At 39.2% G+C, this 21,252-nt stretch overlaps 1 protein-coding gene across 3 annotated transcripts in view; it reads right to left on the bottom strand.

The window, feature by feature from the left end:
* Positions 1–21,252, bottom strand: part of SEMA3A (semaphorin 3A) — a 289,750-nt gene that overhangs the window by 198,741 nt on the left and 69,757 nt on the right. The window contains exons 1-2 of one of the 3 annotated variants that reach the window (XM_073328645.1): positions 6,050–6,098; positions 5,420–5,624 (exon numbers count right to left, since the gene is read on the bottom strand). In XM_073328645.1, the coding sequence (XP_073184746.1) occupies positions 5,420–5,531 (112 nt within the window). In that variant the 5' untranslated portion in view covers positions 5,532–5,624; positions 6,050–6,098. Of the gene's footprint in view, positions 1–5,419; positions 5,962–6,049; positions 6,099–21,252 lie in introns of those variants that run through there. The other 2 variants (XM_073328646.1, XM_073328643.1) reach the window with 2 other exon arrangements.

Below are 21,252 nucleotides of genomic sequence, written 5' to 3'. Positions count from 1 at the left end.
TTGATCTGATTAAATTCTTTGCTGGATCAGGGCTTTAAGTATAATGCAACAAGCAGCAAAGGTAAGCTGCTCCATAGACAAAGAGAAGACCACAGTTTACATTACTATCAACCCAGCACCTTTTATGAACAAAAAACTGTATAGCAGGCCGAGTTACATGGACATAGTAAGCCCTCTAAGAAAGGGAGAATTTTGTAATTCAGAAATCACACTTTTCTTACTAGCATTTAATGGGAAAATTGGGACTATAAAATAAAAATGTAGGGCCAGGTTCTCTTCCTCCTTGTTCTGGTCACTTTGCATCTTTTGTCCTAAATGGCCAGCTGAGAATTCCCCTAAACAGGCAAGATCTCAGCTGACGTAAAGCATTTTAACTAGTCTCTACACCAGCTTCCCCTCTCTCCAGTGTCAGAGTGGGCCTCTGTTCTGTTTTGACAATTCTTATCTGGTATCTGGCCTTCTTGGGGATCATGGTCAACTAATGTTAGTGAAATCAGCACCAAAGCTACTGTAAAATACTCCAGGATCAGGACCAAGGCTACCTGAAAATTTTGTGGCTGCATCTAAGTCCTGTACTTCCAACTCCTGTGCCAAATAGATATAGACATAAAAGGAGCCTAAACTACAGATCTTTTTGCTATTTACTGAGAATGGGGCCTGGAGAATCTTACAAGTCCTTGCCTATGTCCATAAACACTTGTTTTTCCTACCTCCCTGCTCCTCTTTCCAAGTTCTCAGTTCCCTTATCTTCTTCACAATGAGTGTGAAAAGAGGTTTTCAGAGAAGCGGCTATATGCATAAAGTAATTTAATTATAAGACCCTTTAAATGGGTATCTTGAGTTTTGAGACAAACTGTGACATTAAGTGATAAGAGACATGTCTCCAATCAGGCCCTGTATATTATTAATGCTCTTACTAAAATGCTCTCTGTTTTTTGTTTTAATTTGTTTTTTGTATTGGGATTATGTGGCTGGCTGAAGAATTGGGTAGAAAAAAAAAAACACCTGCATGTTATCAAGTGCCAGTAGGACAAGTTGATAAGCTACCTTACCAATTAAATATCATACATAGACTCATGTGTACCCAGGTAGTGCTACTTGTCTATAAAAGAGTGGATGAAATTCTGGCACATTTGTAGATTGATCATACACAGAGTCTGGAGGCAGCTCTTATTTTCATTCCAATTTTAGGCAAAATATCTATTTTTACTATGGCTTGAATGGAAACCAGGGAGTAGTACAACTGAATCTACATGCAATATTTTTCCAGTTACTTATTCTTAAGTAACGTGCATCCAATTGAGCAACAATTCAAAAAAAAAGAACCACACATGTACTTTTACCAAACATACTTAGAGGATTTATAAATTTTCAATAAACAAATGCGATGAGACAGATGGATATGAGAAACTTTGAGTTCACAAGATTTACTCATGACAAAAATCAGAGTTGCCTTGGGAAGAGCTTTGTGAAACAAGGTATTTTAATGAGCATTCTTTTTATTAAAAACAAAAACAAAACTTCTTGTAGCTAGATCTAGCATTTGTTTATACTGTTGGTTCACTGCATAAAAGAAAAAGAGAGAGATGGAACAGATGGAAAATACGGGAAGGAAAGAAAGGAAAAATCCTTGTGGAGCTAAGACTATTTATTGTTTTAAACTTTGCACTCACAACTTCATCACCATCACACAGAGAACTCAATATATAATAGATGCTTTCTGAACAGAACCTACAACCTAATAACACAGTAGAGCTCATTACATTATTCATTGAAACACAAGTCATTGGGATAAAAAGAAACTTTAAGAACATGTTATTTCCTCACCGTTTAACAGTCGTTTTATTAAAGGCTTTCTTTGCATCTTGGAGATTAAATTTTTTTTTGTTATTTCACCAGATGCAGCCTTTAAAAGCTACAGAAGGGAGGTGGAGGTGGTGGGGATCAGTTTAACCTGCAATAGTTTTAAGCTAATTTTTTCCCCATATTTAGGACATGATCCAAAGCCCACAAAAGTCAATGAAAAGAATTGGAAAGAAATATTGTTTGGGCTAGATTTCTTACTATTTATGGACCTACGTGAAATGTCAGTGTTTGAGATCTGAGTGTTTGAGAAATCCTGACTTCTACTGAAGTCAATGTGAGTTTTGCGAGTATTGACTTCAACAGAGAAAGGATGTCATCTCTGTTCACCCCATATTTGCTTCCCCCAGTGAACTGCCCAAATCTGACTGCTACAAAGCCAAGAGACCCCATTTTTCTAATATGTCACTTCTGGAATGAACCTGAAAGCATCTTTTTGGTCCCTCTTCCATAAAGGTGGCCCAATTTATAATATATTTATTACATGGACTCCCTCCCTTACCCTACACAAAATGTGCTTGATATGATACTTCTAATCTACTGTGAGACTGAGCGATGGGAAGTCAAGAGAAAATAAGAATGGGAGTTCACTGAAATGTCTATCTGGCAACCTGAGAAATGACAGAGCTAATAGTGGACCTTTGAAAACAAGTGACATTAGGAAATTAAGGTTGGCAGGGATTTAACCCTTCATGAATCACTTTGGAAATTTTTAAGCCAAATGCCTGCATGTTTTAACTATGTTTGACATCTAATTAGTCAGAAAAAACAAGAAGCTAAAATAAATCCCTATTGTTCTTTAGAAACAAAACAATGACAACTGGCTACAAGGCATTTGCTTAGGCAAAAATCAATTGTACATTCAAAACCAAAAACACGACTGCGAGTAAAACAACAGAAGAAAAATTGTTTGACACATTCTTTTTTACTCTGCATGTTCTCATTCATTTCACAGTTTATTTTACTAAACTGCCAGGCTCTCAATGAAGAAATAGAACTGCTAGGTAATTGGAGGAGTGGGGTGTTATTTTTCCTAATTGTTAGTAGTCCCATTAGTCCCACTAGTAAGAAAATGGCCTATGGTATCTTCACAAGATCCACATTGATATGTAATATATTCATTCATTGCCCACAAAGTATATTTTCACTATGCACAACTCTTAAAGCAGCATACTCACAAAGCACTGTGCCTATTTATCCACCCGACAATTTATCAGAAGGATAATTAGCTGAAAAACACCAGCTGATTAAGTCTTACTTTTCTCTATTTATAAGTATGGGTCCACCCTGCAGGATGCTGAACACTTTGGCCACAATCCAGCAGAACTCTTAAGCCTGTACTCAATTGTAAGCATGCTAGTAGACCTATGCAGTCAGTAGGACTACCCAAACATTTAAAGTTAAGCACATGCTTGTTTTGGTAGACTGGGCTAATGTGCTCAGCACCATGCAGGATAGAGCTCTTATTTTGCACATGCTTAAAATTAAGCATGCCCTTAAGTGTTTTGTAGGACTGGAGTTCTCATTGTCTTGCAATCATTTCATTTTAACAGCTTGTTCAGTCAATTACACAAACAGTACTAAGGAGTCTATCAGTTTCCCGAGTTACTATTGTGAAAAACTTTGCCCTAGAAGCTGGTGTTTATTAAATAAAAAACGGTGAGAATTAGATATTTGTTCCCAGCAGAAACAGAAGTTAAAAACAACCAGCCACCAGAATAATCAAGTGTTGCAAAGCTGGTTATAGTTTGGATATAGTATCAATGGATACAAATGATGGGCCAGATTCTGCCTTCCTCAAACCACAGTAGCACTTTTTTGCACAGCTAGTCCCACTGATTTCAATGAGAAGATTCAGCGTTAGTATGAATGCCAGAATTGAGCCCTCAATAAACTTTAATGGGGTGAAAAATAGCAAACAATTATTAATTAGCCATTAAACACTTTAATGGAGCACTTTTAAGCAACACTCGAAGTTAAGCTCCTATATAATAATTTAATTGAGTTTTACAGTAGGGCCATTAAAGTTTGGAAGTTAGATCACAAACAATTAAAATGGTATTTAAAGAGTTTTATAACATGGCACATGCATCAGGTTGTTTCTCAGATTAAATTATTTAAAATAACCAATTTGCATTTATTCAATATAAAATAATTTTCTCACAAAAAACAAAGTGACACAAAGTGACACATAAAGTTTTCTTTTCATATATAAAGTGCTGCTTACACAAACACACATTCTTTTTAAAATATGCACATTCATTTATTTCACAATGAAGTCAGAACACATCCAAGTTTTATAGGTGTTTAATTTTCTGGTTTAAAGTGTGAAAATGACGACAGCCTGGAATCATTTAGATGTTTCTTTCTTCACACTTGTGCCACCAGAAAGACAGATTCTCCCTGTTATGCAAAAAGTAGAGAACATTCTTCTCCTGGCATGAGATATATAGACTATACAGCAGACAGAGATTGACATCTATGACCACAAACACACATGTTCACTTTTTTCCATTGTAGAAATGGGACACTTCTTCCCCCCAACACCCACACACACATTTTGAACTGAAGGTACTTTCCCCCATCTCCCCATCTTAAATCATCTGGGATTATAAAAAGTCAACTTTTAGGGGTGGAAACCTCTTTTAGTAATAATAATACCTAGCTCTTATAGTTTAATCTTCTATCCCATTTGTATACTGTCCAGCTTTTATTTTTTCTCCCTACAATGTACATATATAGAATCTGTAATGAAATGTCCTGCAATGATAAGGGAGAGGGTATACCTGGTTCTTCAGAGTCCTGAATTTTAATAATAGCAATAATTTTACTAAAGTTAATTACTGACAATGCATTGTGTCTAATGCTATGCAAATTCCCAAAGGTAAGAGTAATCTCACAGTTATCTTCCCTTAATAACACATTCTCTGTAAGGATTACTGAAATATACTCAAAGTATGTATGATATAATTTCATTTAAGAAAAAAATAGCATTGCATTGAAGATCTAGTACATTATTCCTTTTTCTGGAGCTGATCTGTTCCTTTCAGTTTATACTTTCTTGGCAAACCCACCATCTACTGCTTATGTGAGGCATCTGATTGTCAGATCTGTACAAACTGAATATTCATGACTGAGATTTAACCACTTCATGCATAAAAAAACCCAACATAAATCGCCCTCTATTCCATCGTGTTTGAACTAGATAAATACTCGATTGTAGCTGTACAACATGCCCAGAGCAGCATAAAGATTAATTGGGTGGTCAAAGATGTCTAATCATTTTGAAAGAGTAAAGTCCTATGAAATAATTCAACATTCTTACAAAAATCAGCATATTCTAGAATCTTTGCCTGCAAATGTAATTAACTCTTCTTTGTCTGCATTTAAATTGAGTGGTATTGAATTTAAAACGTTTTTTTTTTAAAGTGTTAGAAAATATTTTCTCGAACACACATCTCCATTTTTAACGATAAGGAAAAGCAGGAAAAATAGGAACAGATCCTAAGAAAAGAGAGCGAGGGAGAGAGGAAATAAAAGACAACAACAGACTTACCTTTATAGGATAATTTGAGTCTTGGCACGTTATTCTTCACATGCTGGCAGTTCACTCTTTCTGCTAGTAATACTCCCAAGAAAAGCAGTGCAATCCTATTCAGCCAGCTCATGCTGCCGACGATACTGTAGGGTCCTTGTGTATCGGCGTCTCGGTGCCCTCGGTCCTGTCGGGTACAGCCGCAGAACTTCAAACAATCTAGAAACTGGAGGTAACAGGTGACTGAGGTCAGTTTCATTCATAAACGCAGAACAATCAAGCCCTCATGGCCCCGCTATAGAACATCTCTCCTTCTTCTGCCACAGTCGGTGGAGCAGGGAAAACTTCAAGCCCCTTCCAGTACACACACGGGCACAAAAATTGAGCCAGACAGTGGATAATGAGGCAGAACTGTCGTGGGGAAGGGGGAAACAATAAGAAGGGCTGCAGCGGGGGCGCTGAACGAGCTGTGCCTTTTATCTACGCTCCTCTGAGAGCCAGTGCCACGAGCTAATCCCGCTCCCTGCTTCAGCGCAAGCAAGAATGAAAGGGAAACAGAGCGGCGCAGCGAGCAGCATTGACTTTTCCTGTGCACATGTACGGGAGATGACACAGGATCCCGCAGACAGGTTTTTCCCAACACGCTCTTACACTAGCTGACAATGGGAGAAGAGAAAAGCACAACCCACTCCCCTTCCCCTGCTGTCACACAACACATGCAAAAAACATCTAGGCAGAGAGGAGAGGAGGGAAGAGAAACCTCCACCAAGCTCCTGAAAGGCACGGAGCTATAAATTCACCTCCAAAGGCACAAGCGATTTTATAGCCAGTTGGGGATTTGATTTGATTTGACTATTTTGAATAAAAAACACCCCCTGCAAAAAATAAACCCTGAATATTGCCACCCACATAAATAACATCTCCTGCCCATAGTGTAATCCTGTGTGACTTGCTATCAGTGAACAAGTAGGGAAGACTTCCATCAACATAACTGTACCACTGAAGCTTTTAAAGCCTTGTTAGGAAAAGTTCCTTTACCCTCCCCCCCAACCCAATCCAGCAAAAGAAATTCCTAGTAAAGCTCACTTCAACAGTCAGTTCAAGACATGTATAGGGCCAGCGGGGCTTGTAAATTATACTGGGGGATTCTCCAAAGAATTCTTATAAATTTAAGATGTCCACAACCTTCCAATTGCTCGGACACTCTGGTATTGTTTTGTTTTTTGTTTTTTAAATAATTATGTGAAACTCATTAATGAAGTTGGTTCCGCCCCCCCCCCCCCCAATCATAAAGAGTGAAGAAAGACTGCAGGAAGACCCCAGTGTCTGCTAAGTGTTAAGGAAAACTGTAAATACAAACACAAACCTGCCCCACCCCTACACACACACATACACACACACACTCCGTTTTCAGTGCTTGAAGGATTACCAGAGTCTCCCAGCCGCAGAATCGTCGGACATTCAAGTAACCATAGGAAGTCAACTTTTACTAAACAAGCATGTTGTCCAAGCAGTTTAGTATTTCCATCTATTTTGTTTTAAAACTTTTCCAGAATGAAAAGATTGACAGATATTTTAGGACAGTAGAAGCTAAGGGTCAAATTATGACTCTCTTACTCACATTGGTGAATAATTAATCATATAAATAGTGCCACTAAAGTCAATGTAAAAGCATATAATCTGGCCCCAATAGAATACAACATCAGTTTTCTATACCTACAAGCAGGTACAAATTCACTCTTTAGGATATAAGGTTTACTCTATTCTGAGCTTCAAACAGAAGTACATATTTGAAAAGCTGCAGATGTTTTTTATTCTAATTAAAAATTTAAACCCTTAAAAAAAAGGGCTTAATACTGTTGTAAACTAGACCTAAACATTCTGTCAACACTGGTTTCACTGCTTAACATTTGCCAAAGGGAAAAAAAAGTTTTTTTTCCATCCCTCTTTAACAAATTTTTCTTCCTCCTGAGTTTACTGCGTTAATCCAAGGGCACTGTATCTGCCAGATTCAGCAATTCTACTGATCAGTGGCATTGTAAAGAAAATAAAATCCAAAAATAATGTTGATTTTGGTCATTCCCACACTTGTTATCCTGAGCATTTTCATGCTTCAGGCAGTGGATTAAAGCTCCAAAATGACAAGAGACGCCTGTCTGTTTTCCATGGATTACTTACTACAGACATTCACTCTGCAGAGGAATTCATGTCACTTTGAGATTATTTGGAGAATTGGCCTAATGAATTATCCTTTTGTGTAGAGCAAACAATAAGAAACAAAATACAAAAGATGCACCATATTCAGGACTTTATAAAAGTACATCATTTTACAATGATGTTGCTACACTCAATTAACTGCTAGTTGGATAAAAGAGACCTAGCTCCTTTTCTTCTCTTAAGTATAAAAGAATAAGTAGCTAAAAATGTATCTTTAGATATAGATATAGATACGTAGAGAGAATATTATTCTAGGCTATTTTCCAGGAAATTAAATAAATAAATCATTGTTTCTGACCAATATTTCACAAAAAAAAAAAATCGATTGCATACCATTAGTAACGCTATTTAAGTCTTCATTTTGAGAAAGAAAACATAGACATGAACCACAAGGGTATGAGAAACTTTTTCTCTTTTTGCCCCCACTCAGGGGCCACTCACAATCACAGACCCCATGCTTTTCAAGGGGACATGCAAACGAAGATAGCAGGGTTTGGATGTCCTTAGGAGTGAGATTTACAACCCCAAAGAGTGAGATTCAAGACCAAAGAGTGGTGTGGTAGGTCATTGCTACCTAAAAAAGGGATCCCAATCTCATCTTTGGTCCTTGGCGACATCCAATAGTCCAGGTTTTTAATCCAACCAGCACTTAATAATTTGTTCTAAAATGTACACGGCTTAATATTGCATATGAAACACTTAAATATCCTAATTCATATTGTCTAAGGCTCATGAGAATTCTATATGCAATGCAAACCAGTGGATTTTAATAAAAAACAATTATTTGCTGGTTGGAACAAAAGCCTGGATGATTGGTGATCCCTGAGGACATGAATTTGTCCAGTGTCATTTAAATTTTGAACTGTATTTTGCAGAACCTGAAAACTTTTGATCAAGTCCTGCTCGTTTTTTGGGTGAACTCATACTTTTTTGAACATCAAGTATTCACACACACACCCTTCTCCCCCCACGTAGCCTCCTTTCTCCTCTTGCACATGTATAGAACATGGGCCTGTCGTCTCCATGGTTACCACAGTGCACAAGCTTGGAAAGCCACTTTCCAAGCTGTCAACCCTGTTCCTGAGGGCCCATATGCATTGTCGTCTCTTTCAGTGCCTGAATAAAAATAATTTACACCTGTACATATTTTACTCAAAATAGTGAGATAACCTTAGAAATGTGTGTGGGGGTGAGACAGCATGCTAAGGAGTGAGACTTACACCCAGTGAATGAGACTTGACACGTCCGTGACAACCCAAGGAGACGGGAAGAAATAGAAGGTGAGCCCATGGTCCTGCCCACTGCTCTGCACCAATAAGCAATGCTGGCCAGCCACATGTTGCTTCTGCTGGTACAGGGTGTCTCTACACAGTCTCCTACAAAGGATTTTGCTTAGTAGGCACAAGCTGGCCTATTCTTTTAAAGCAAGTCCCAGCAATGCAAAGCCTTTTAATTCAGGGTGTTCAACAACTTACTTTCAAATTTACAATTGATTCCTCTTTCCCCCATGGTCAACATATCCATTTGCAAACAATCCCAATTGATTGTCTTAGAGATGGAGAGACCAGTTCAGAGAGAGTAAAATCCAGTTCAAATCTTCATCCATTCTTCAGTCAAATGTATTCCTTCTCCAATGAAGTAAAGGAGAATTTTGTCATTGACTGAGGGTTAGTACATTGCTATTGGATGTGCTGTATAACAGCTCCAGTTCAAGAAAAACAGCATTTCTTATACATTCTGTTTCCTGTACTTGTTCCAGATTTTACACTTGTCTTCATGTTACATGTTCTATAGTAACATGCATGCCTGGCTAGAATATGGCATCTCAAGCTCTGTGGTTATACTTCTCAAAAGCCAGATAGGCATAGTGGGTCCTGTTTAGCATTTCTGGCCTCCTGCTGTGTGGCATTATGAATCAATGTTCTTTATACAGCCTCTCACCATATGCAGTAATTTCACCTCGATAGTCCCTATAAAAGTTTATGCTTGGAAGTGTCTGGGCTTTTCCCATTGGCTATCCATCTAGAATTACCCTCTGAAGCAAATTGGGGTCATTTTGTGTTTTTCATTTGTTGATGTTGTTACCGAAATTAGTATTACTTGAGTCACATTTATTTCAAACTCCTCTTGCTGCTGCTCCTTGCTTTTAGTACTTACAGGAGCTCCTGAAAGCTGTGCTGCTGTACAAAGCTCTTTATCAGCTCTGTACTTCACATTTTCAAATGCACTTTAGCATTGTCATGATCATTTTCTGCTACTTAGGTGCTGCTTTACTTAGCTATGTTGACATTCCTATGAATCTGTGTAAGTCCTACTTCTTTTGGGGGGTCCTTACTCAGTTGCCTCCACCTTTCTTTCTCATTTGTCACTGAGAACTTGTCCTCTATAATTAATTTCGCTCAGCTTGATCTGGCACTTTTTCCTATTTGACTAAAAGTCCTATGTTTTGGCAAAGATAAGACATCTACCTTGGATCAGAAGCTTGAGGATTTTTGTCCTTTTGTGGTTGTTTTCTGCTTAAAGGGTATTTTCTAGTTCAAACAGAAATTAATTTGCTGAAGTTTTACTACCTATGTCACACAGGAGGTCAGACTAGATGATCATAGTGGTTCCTTCTGGCCTTATAATCAATGAACCTACACTGCAGAATTTTATGCTGTCATCCCTTGTAGCATTGATCATTGTCACCCTAAATCAACAATTTAATCAACTTCCTAAATCAACTTCCATCCAGATCCTAAAAGGATCTAAGTCTCAATACTGTGGTACATTTTAAGCACCCAGGCCATCAAAAAGAGACATTATTCATACATATACAGTATAATTCCAGTTCTCTGAATTCCCTTCATCCAAAAATCCTAGTTAGTCAAATCCACAGTCTGTCCCCCATGTAGCCCTGTGCTACTTACAGTACACTTCTGTGTATCTGAGTTGCCAGTTATTTGAAACTTTCGGATGTCCCCCAGATAATTTGGATAAATAGGAGTGTACCTTATCTACAGAAAAGGGAGCTGAAAGGGTAGAGTTGCACTTTAGCAGGCTGGACTTGCCAAAATCCTTGGCTTGCATCCAAATTTGAAAACACTCTTGCATTTTGAAGGCTAGACATGATGCCCACAATGCTGTCTTGGCAGTTTTTGGTAGCCTTATTCAAATCTTTTGGATCTATACAAATGCTTAAGTTGTTTGGTATTATTATATGTGCCCATTCTCTTAACCAACTCAGTATCTGTATTCTCTCAAAAACACTGAAACTTACCATCCTGTCATATTCAGCTTTTACTTTATTTCTCTAGGCTATTGGGGTTATATATGATGCAGGTATTTTTGGCAGCACACTGAGATCTATATCAGTGTGATGTTTTTTATTCACAATGCATTCAGGTCAAACACCTCATCACATTCTTTAAGAATATTCTCTGTATCCTGTTCTGTAAACAGACTATACATGGATGTGATCAGCTGCATTCAGACTGCTCTTCAAACCGAAGCAAATCTGTTCTATTATTTCCAATTCTATGGAGTGGGGATCCATCATCATACACACCTGATCATGTAGCTTTGCCACATGTAGTAAAGGTGTGACACAAAGGAATGCTGGTAAGAAACTGATCTTTATAGCCTAGCCCCAATCACATATCATGTGCCATGGACAAAAGGCTTATACCCCTGTCATATGGGATGTGTCATTATCTGCTGTTTCCAATAGATGCTGGAATAAAGTGTGGGGTGCTCTTCCAAGGTGAAGAGAAGTACCAAATCTCTTAACTTTCAACTGGAGCTACTTCAGTTCCCCTGATTGATTAAGCTTATTGATATACCTCACCTGCAGAAATATTGGCAAGGACATATGCCCTTTATGGAAGAAGAAGAAAAAAGGACAAATGTGAGAGTCAATCTACTAGTTCTTCACAGCAAAGTAGACATCAAGAAAATCAAGACAGAACAAAATAATACAACTGACTCCTAAATCCTGGTCCAGCCCCACAGCAAGCCCTAAGAAGTTGAGCTATGCCCAGGGGATTCTATGGAACAGAAAGGTGCCCTCCCAAATACCAAGCCACAGAACAACTGATCCCCCACTGCCCTAATCCACAAGGATTAGGCAAATGGCCTGAAATGGCAAATGATCCACCAATCCTGTTCTTCATCCTTCCCTGGCTGATTTTGCCTTTGATGCTAAAACTCAGGCCACTGGAATGTACATGAAGATGCTATACAGCCGTGGTTCTTAACCTGGGGTGCATGCACCCCCTGCGGGTGTGAGATGTGCTTTTTGGGGGTACGAGACATGACAGATTTTTTTAGACGGTAAATCATCGAAAACACAAATTAAGCACAGGCACATAAGTACAACTGCTTTGTTTCACCAAACCTATGTATTTATTAACATTATACATTTTTTAATGATTAGTGTAATATACAAACAAAAATATATCTAGGTTTAAAGAACTGACTTACTTCAATGATTTTTTATAAGGGGTGCGAGAACATCTTTTGATTTTTGATAAGGGGTGCAAGAACATATTTTAAGAACCAAAGGAGTGCAGGCTTCAGTAAAGGTTAAGAACCACTGCTACAGAGGTGGGCTCTTTGGCACTCATATCTATCCATCTTATTCCATTGTCCTGATTACCGTATTGTCAGAGCGCCAATCTTTATTATATTCACAACACCCCTGTGAGGTAGGGAAGTGCTTTTATCCCCATTTTACAGAGGGAAACTGAAACACAGAGACAAAAGTATTTAGACACCTGAAAAGTTACATATATGTGCCTAGTGGGTTTTTCAAAAATGCTTCAGTGCTACCTGCATCGTTAGGCACCTAAATAACTTTAAAAATCTGGCCATAAGTGACTTGGCTAGCAAGTTAAGGCTGGACTAGCCTTCCTCATAGAGTGTGAGTTCCCCATCAGGCCTAGAAAGCCATCTATTCTATGCAGCTGACCCTCACCAGTTCTACTATGTCTGGGACCCATCATGGCCCTATGAAAATTTTGTTAGTAACCTCTATTGGTGAGTGTCAAACACTTGAAAGAAATTTTCCATGGCACCTATTCATCACTGGGCTTTTAAAATGCCTAGGTGCATTGCACTTGAGTCATGTGCAAAAACCACAGAGTCCCTATGCAACATCTGCTATAATCATTGTTCTTGCCTGTTATTTTTTTCCCTACTGAATGGTTCATTAGTAGTATATGACAAAGACATCAGAGCAACAACATTAGAACAACTGCTTGTCATTGTCAGACATTGGTCCTAGCTGACTTCCCATGCTGGAAAAGTCTTTTTAATGAGGCTTTCCTTGTACAGGGAATGGGAAGCCTGATTCTGTCTAACAGAGTGTGTGGGTGCAAACATTCTTTGCAAGATCAAAAGAGATCACACAAAATATAGGAGCTAAATCGTTGGTGCATGTTTATTTGAGACCAAAAACTGATAGCTATTTAATCACTACTGAGATACTCCGTGGAAACTGAGGGTGGTAGGTAAACTGCAATAGATCAGGAAAACTCAGCTGAACTTTCAATAATTTGACCTCTGTGAAAGCTTTTAGTGGCAGCAATATGTAAAGTGTGTGTGTCGGAAGGGAGAGATGTGGCTGGGGGTGGGAGGGAAGGCAAAGGAAAACAAACTCTAAGAAAGCATTAACTCTCTCTCGGATGAATGAAGATTTCAGAAAGGAGGGCAGGGGAAGAGAGGGCATTGTATCCCTCCTCTAGGCTGAACATGAAACTATTTAAGAGGAGCTCACTGTATATTATTTTCCTGTGACATCATTCTCATGATATTTGAAGCAGGTAAACACAGACACAGGAAAGACAGGCTCTTTTTGTCTTTGGTGGAAAATGTTCAATTGCGAGGCAAAGTTAGATCGGAGCGGGACCAATTTAGTCACCTAACGCTTGGTTGTAAAAATTTAGGGATGGGTTAGACACACGAACATCTAGGAATTCTTGAGGGAAAACTAAAAATCCAGCTTGGTTTCTATTCCTCAGGGGTTCTAAAAATAGTCCGTGCATGTGCAATAACTTGACGTGTTTCTTTTTGTGTGTGTACAAATAGAAAGAAAGTGACTCAATTGTCTCCTGTGCTGAGATTTGATCTGTGCAGGTGGTGGCAGAGTGGAGGGAAAGGCATCAGGGAACACGAGAATCTCCCTGATTCTCATGGTGTGTTTTTGTTGACCCTGGTATGAGTTAGAGCAACTAGGGGGTTATGGTCACTACGGGACCATATGTCAGTTGAGCATCACCAGTGCACGGATGCATTCCCACCCCCTCAGCATGCCCCTGTCCCAACCCCCTACCAGAATGGGAAGAATAGCCAGGGAAGGAGCTGGTAATGCCACTTTATCCCAGCTGAGCTGGGGGGAAAATCTCATTTGGCCATTTGGAACCAGAATCCACCACTTGGTAAGTGGCCAGAACAGGGAGAGAAAAATCTGGACCGATATATACTCTAGAGCCAGATCCTCAGCTCAGCTAAATCGGTGTAACTCCATTAAATACAATGGTGTTACACTAGCTTACATTAGCAGAGGATTGGGAACACACACATTGTATAACATATGTGATATATGTTGTATAACATAAGATTATTTTTATCATAATCAGCCTCTTAAGTCCATCATTTTCCCTAGCATTTCAGACTATGTTACTGATGGATGGATCCCTTGTTTTTTTCTGCACAGTGTAAAGCTTATGTGTTTCGTAGAGTTACTTCATAGAACCCTCTCCCAAATTACTAAAGGATTCTAGAAAGCTTTATGTATTTTCCTTTTAAATGTAAATACCTGTCGGTGCAGCATTTTTTTTCTTACATGTTTATCTCCACCTTCAAGTGAAATGGAACAAGAATATGTTTGCAAGAGACAAAAATTCCATTGTATATACTGATCAGTACAGACTAAGCAGCGAAGGGGAAAAACGAGGCATCTGTTGAATACAAATGAAGGTGGCAGGTTGGTTTGTGAGTAATTACGTTTTGAAGTTACTAGTTATTTGCTTTCAGCAACCAGCAACCTCGCCCCACTCCCAATCCAAGGCAGGGGGAAAAAAAACTATGAAAAACATGGTGACTCCTAGAAAGTTATTTTATATCAGGCCCTAGACAAAGCTGATACCTATGAGCTCTGTCTTTATCCATTTAAAGGGATGTTTTACTGTAGACGTAACTTTACTGAAGCTTAATTTCATTCTAAACAGTTCCTTTTAACTACTGTTAAAGAGCCTTGAAACAACTTGCATTACATTGTTAACGATAGGGAACAGTGTGCTGAAGCCTAGTATTAGTCTCCTTAAAGGGTTTATTATGATGGCAAAACCAACTGTTTAAAGAGCTCCTGTGTGCCCAAAAGGTCGGTACTATGCATCAGCAAAGGAGGCTTTCACAATAAATTGTGAAAATTGGAAGGAGGAGAAGAAAAAAACAAACAACCCACCATCCCAAACTTCAAACAAAACTTGCTCTCCATTATTCTTCCCACGTGTGGAATGATATATGACATCATATAATGTGTGGCAATTCCCCCATCTCTCTTTTGAGGGGAAGGAGTGTGTTCTATTTTGTAGCAATGCCTTAGAGCCAAAATCCACTTTCAGTTCAGGATGTAAGCCTAGGGCTATAGAAACTCAATGCATTTCCTCTGTATTTACACTGAGAGCAGAATGCGGTCTTTGAGAAAGCAGCTGTCACCTTATGGAAAACTTTGAAAAATATCTTATTTGGAAACATGTGTTCTTCTGTGTCACATATTTCCCCGTCTTTCTCTTCCCTCATTCTTTCTTACTGAAGACAGTGCATTAAAACAGGATCTCCGTTGTTTCTTAAGAATTTATCTGCTTCTGCCACTTATTCCCCACCTGACATCATAATCCTCGGTTTGTGACATAATAATCATTTCCACAATGTCCAATTGTGATACCACACGGAGGGTTTAAAATCTGATCCTAAAAATGCATTTTACTACGGTATCTTACATAATGTCATATCAACTTTCAATCCTGAGATATTAATTTCAGCCAAGTGACATCAATTAAACTTGCATACATGGGAGTGATACACTTGAAATAACTCCCTAGAGATAATTCTCTCTGGATTTTACGGTTTTATGATTTGACCTTTCAGAAATGTTTCCACTCTCTACCTAATGCTTGCTTAGGTAAGTCACAGTGATATTGCCAGATTAGAAAATATAGCACAATCTAGTCAACCTAGTCCCCTACAGTAGTTAGAAGCATAATGAGCAGAAGCCAAAGAAATATAACAAATGTCTCAGGAATTGCTGAGACAAATGTCTCAGGATAGCATAGTGATAAACACAGTATAGAACATCTCTCCCTGCAGGTGCTTGGTAGAAGCATCTTCATAGGATGCCCAATTTGAATTTACAAAACCTCATTCTGATTCAAGAGCCAATTTTGTCCCTTACTGCTGCCCTGGAATTCAGTAATTTAGTCTTTCCCCAGCATTGTCAGACTTCATTGGGATTAATCCCATGCTCCAAGTTAAGCACATGCTTTGCTCTAAATCGTTTGTTCTAGATAATTTACCCAAATCAATTCACAGTGACTGAAGGCCAGCTTTTATTCTTCCTTAATTCACTTTGAACCTTATTGAAAGACATTTTGGAGAAAGATAAAAGTCAGGGAGAACAGGCTAACAAGAGCTGTACAACTCCAACCTGTTCTTACTGACAAACAGCTGCAAACCTCAGAAAAATGGCACTCTACTACTAAGATGAGATTCTCGTGACTCACACAGCCAGATGTGAGACCAAGGTTTCCAATCTTTCCCAGTTTACTGTACATGTTGTGGAAGGTTTTTAGATCATTAAGCCATGATTAGACCCCTAACATATTTGGTGACCATAACCAACATTAAACTCTGGATGGTTTTTAACAGGACTTCAACAAGTTTCACAGTTTAGTGAGTCTTTATGTTTCTGAGAAAATTATTTTCATGCTTTCTATGGAACACCTCAAAACATAGGTCAACAGGTCAAACATTTGAACTATTGTTATGGGAATACTTCGTTACTGATATTTTTATCTCATTAAACTAATCTGAAGCACCCATTACTCCACAAGTTTTGCTTTCATGACTCGAGAGAGCTCCGAAGAAGTTAATTTTCCTCTTGGTAGAATGTGCGACTGCAATAGCTTCAGCTGGATTGTCCAGCTTCAAAAATGTATTACTTACAAAACAAACTCCTCTGTACTATCCTCTTACCAAACCCCATGTGCTTAGAAGATGATTCTCTTGTAGCATACAATGGATCCCTGATGACATAAATTGATGTATAGCATATCTTCTTTTTGAAAAAATTATTTCTTTTCTAATACTGAATATTGCATGACTCTCTCCAGTAATATTACATGACAAAGCTGATTATAAAAATACGAACCACCACAGTATGACTAAGGTTATCCTTTCTGTTTGCCACACAATGCCATATCATGGAAATGCATCCTAGATTTATTGGCTGAAAATTATTGTATATGTGAAATAGACTAGTGGGATAAAGAAGCATGTCTTTATGGCTTTCAGAGCATCTCCTCTAGAAACAGCTGGAAAATGCAAAACCTATTTCACTAATCTCTTCTGGTACTTTATATTTGCAACACCCATTTCCTAAAGATCTATATTTTCCTATGGTCTCATTCTCAAGCATCGTGAAACAAATCTTTTAAAAAATCAGTTCAGTAAAGGATCACTCAGCATTTTCTTTACATAACATGGTACTCAGCTATTGAAGGGGCAAGGGTCAAGTCTGCCAGTTTTTCCTATTATAAATATAAGGTCTAGACTATAAAAATATGTCACATTCTTCTTAAGATTGAGGTGCTCAGATGAAAATTAAGAACCTTCTACTGAAATGTAGAGAAGGATTAAGTTATGTCTAACAAGTGGCAGGAAATAGCACTTTAGATATCAAATAGTGCCTGAATGATTTGCTAACAGAGCAGATATAACAAATGTTCTTTGCCCAACCCATTTTCAAGGGTATTTTCATTAAAAATAACATGACTGAGCACAATGCCCTGTGCACAGTGAAGATATGGTTCAATGTTTATATAAAAGCAATTAAATTGTGTTGTTGTAAAGCATAAACATGGGTCTGTAATTGCCACATTTTCTCTACTGTCATTTTGAAGTCTGGAAACTAAAAAGTATCCTGTTAGCGTTCTATGTAGGCTATTACATCTTGAGCTATTTAAACTTTTGATTTTTTTCTCCATCTGATTAGATGTGACAGAACGTCTGCAATATATTTTTCCTGAAATTGTGGCGCAATTAAAGGGGGTTTGGAGTCCCAGGCTGACAGTACCACCTAGTGGCGATACTCCAGAGTCTGCCATCCAGTGGCAAGAGTCATCAGCCAAGTACCAGGATTCAGTGGCCATGTCACTCAGCATGAAAGTCAGTGGCCACTTTGTCGAGCAGTGGGATTCCACGGCTGTGTCAATCAGCAGCATGAGTCAGAGGATGCCTTGCCTAGAGGTGGGATTCAACGGCTGTGCTTCCCAATGATGAGAGTCAGTGGCCGGAGGCAGGGGCACCCGAGCCCTCCCTGCTCCACTAGGTACGAACACATGGCCCAAAGAAACAATCATTCAAATTGCAAGGCCTAGGTGATGGGTGCCCCTACACTTGCTCCATGGGCTACTTCCAGCCTTGGCTTCAGATGCTCTGTTGATGTCACTGGTCTGACTTGGGGTCCCCCGGGAGTTCTTTTGGGCCATTCTCTGGAAGGTCTCCCTCTGTCTATGGTGTTTCGGTGTCCTTGGCTTCTGCAGATGAAGGGTCTGTAGCAACTTGACCACAATGCCTGATCCTGACCTTTAGGAGCCTCTGCAGCTTGTCTGCAGGAGGCTGTAACACTCAACTGCTCTTCTGCTTGGTCAGCCCAGACTGAGATGAGTTGCTCCCTTTGAACCTTCCCTCCACTGGTGCATCCCCAGCAGGAGTGAGGGGGTGTGGCTTCCTGTGTCTAGAGGAACTCCTTAAACCTTGCCTCACCTGTGTGGGGCTGCTACACACCATCACAGGCACCTTCATATCTACTCCTTTCCAACAGTATGTACAAAGGAAGTCAGACTGGCAGTGACATTATTACTTACATAGTGACATAGATGTGCCTGGAATGTGACAGAACAGATAAAGATGGATTCCCTGTCCAGTTAAGTTAATAAATCTAAGCCACACTTAACGATTTGATGCAAATGGTTCCACTGACACTTGAAAGCTGTCCCACAATGGACTTTATGATACACATCTGTTACAGCGGATCCTGGGTCAAGATTTACTTAAATGACTGGTGATTAGGGGTGCCTGAGACACTTTAAAGGTTCCTGATTTTCAGAGGATGAGTGCTTGACCAGAGACCTGGAAGGTGTCTCAAGTTGTGTACACAAAAACAGAACCACCCAAAATCACGAGGGACTTCTGAAAATCTCACACTCTGATCTTTATACGGAACAGATCATATATATATATAAAGGGTTATTAGTGGCAGTGTAGGTGAAAAGGGAATCTATTTTAAAGTTTGTGTTTATGGTCCCCTGCTTCCCAGTTGACAACAAAGTAAGTGGTCTTTATTCCCCCACCTGGGATAGTTAAGAATTTTTTTTCTTAGGCTGTTTTGTCTCTTCTAAGAAGACCTTGTCTTCATGTATATGTGGTTGGGTAGGAATACCAATGATGTATTGAAACAATCTGGTCAGCAGTGCTTTGGTAACTGGATACAGAGATTTTCTCCTCTGCTGAAAGTTATTAACATCAGAGGGCTGTTCAACAAGCTATCTGAAATGAATTAGTGGTCTCAGTCCTTTTCCAAAGGGACAGGTGTGCATTTCACAAAAGCAGTGACAACTGCCACTAATGCTCTCTCTTCGAAGTCTCAGCAGAGGAACCAAGTCCTCTCAATTCCTCGCTCACTTTGAGAGGAGGTCCACGAAGCACTGATGGGGCAACATGGTGTACCTACACTACAACATCTGCTTAACCTTCCTGTTTAAGGCTGCCAATCAGGTCTCCTTTGTGAATGCTGGCTTGTGACTTTTGTTTGTTTGTTTGTTTGAAAGAACTAAAACAATCTGGTGATTTTAGTTGGCCTCAATCTCAGTCGGGAAAAAAAGACTCTGTTTCTGAAGATTATTAAAATTGTTAGTATTTAAGTAGCACATCAAGGCCCTTGCTGACAGCAGGACCTCAGTACGCTATACCTACAAACTAAAGAGAGAGCATCTTCTCTGAAGAGAACTTATAGTTTAAATAGGCAAAGGGGGAGCGGGAAACAGAGGCAGAGAGCAATGGAGTGACTCTTCCAAATTTGTGACAATGGCAGTGCCAGGAACTGAATCCTGTCAAAGCTCATTATCCATTAAACCACATGGTGTCTCTAAGAGAATAAAACTTAGTCAGGTAAGAGTATAATGTCAGCATGCAATAATGTCCCCAGTGATAATGTTGTTTTTCATTGCAGCAATATAGACAATGTATATTTTATTGGCTAACCTATTACTTTGCAAACAACTTTAAAGCATACACCATGCAATACCGTATATTCTACTTCTATCTCTCAAGTGCCCAGCTTATCCAGGGAAGACTTGATAGCAGATATCTATAGTCTGTATGACAGCAAATGGAGGGCTTTGAACTCCTTTGCTTTCACAAGATAAATAACTTTAAGAGACATGGTTAATGGCATACTTACTTTCTGCACAAGTGGAAGAGTTGGCTGTGATCCACTTCCGAATCTGAATTTTTACTACCACAGTACTGATAAAAGCTGTTTTCAGGAACCAAGCAAATTGCGTTAGGGAGAACAGCAGGTTTCTCACCACTTCGCTGCATTCAGGAGTCAGCAGAATGCAGTAATTTCATTTGAGCGATTCATGTTAGTAGGACACCAGACAACAAGGGAAAACTATACGCTATTTACATGTAAACAATAATGTCAGCAGTGGCAGTTGTACAGAAAAGGTTAATATCCCACTGCTGAAAAATAAATAGCTCAAGCTTCAGGCAACAGAATGGCTGATGGAATTGGTAATGGGATACCGAGCCTTTCACCTCTAGATCACTGGATGAATGATAAGTAAATGGTTAGTGAAAGTCATTACCATCTGAAGTTCATTAAGTGGTCTATATGTGCTGGTGGCAGCAGCCAAGTTTAGTGGAGAAGCATCCGTACTTCAAAAACCACCCCCATATCATACTGGTTGGCAGATCCAGCAGAGAGGCCAAAAACTGAATGTGTATAGAGGCTAACCTACCCTCCATACCCAAAACATAGTCCATCCAGAAAAACATGGAAGTGTATTGGAATGCCAGTCTGGGGCAGCTTCTATGCTGGGCCATTCTTCTTCTGTGGATTACAAGAGGACTTTCTTCTTCAAGCATCAAGACCTTGCATCTTTCATGAGGAATACATTCGCTTTTTAAAAAAATGGCTGTTTCTTAGTTTTTATTACCAATAACCACTAAACAGAAGCCAAGCTGTTCAATTTCATAGGTGAAATATTTACCAGAGGAGGCTAGATGAGTTTGGAGCGTGGGGAGAATCGACAGTCTAGGACAAGGGAGGGGATTCAACCACCAAATCTTTGTGGAAGTGTGATTCTGTTTTC

Source organism: Lepidochelys kempii, chromosome 1 (assembly GCF_965140265.1).
Source record: "Lepidochelys kempii isolate rLepKem1 chromosome 1, rLepKem1.hap2, whole genome shotgun sequence".
In the NCBI taxonomy this organism is placed as follows: domain Eukaryota; kingdom Metazoa; phylum Chordata; order Testudines; family Cheloniidae; genus Lepidochelys; species Lepidochelys kempii.
This window is presented reverse-complemented; position numbering and strand designations above follow the sequence as displayed.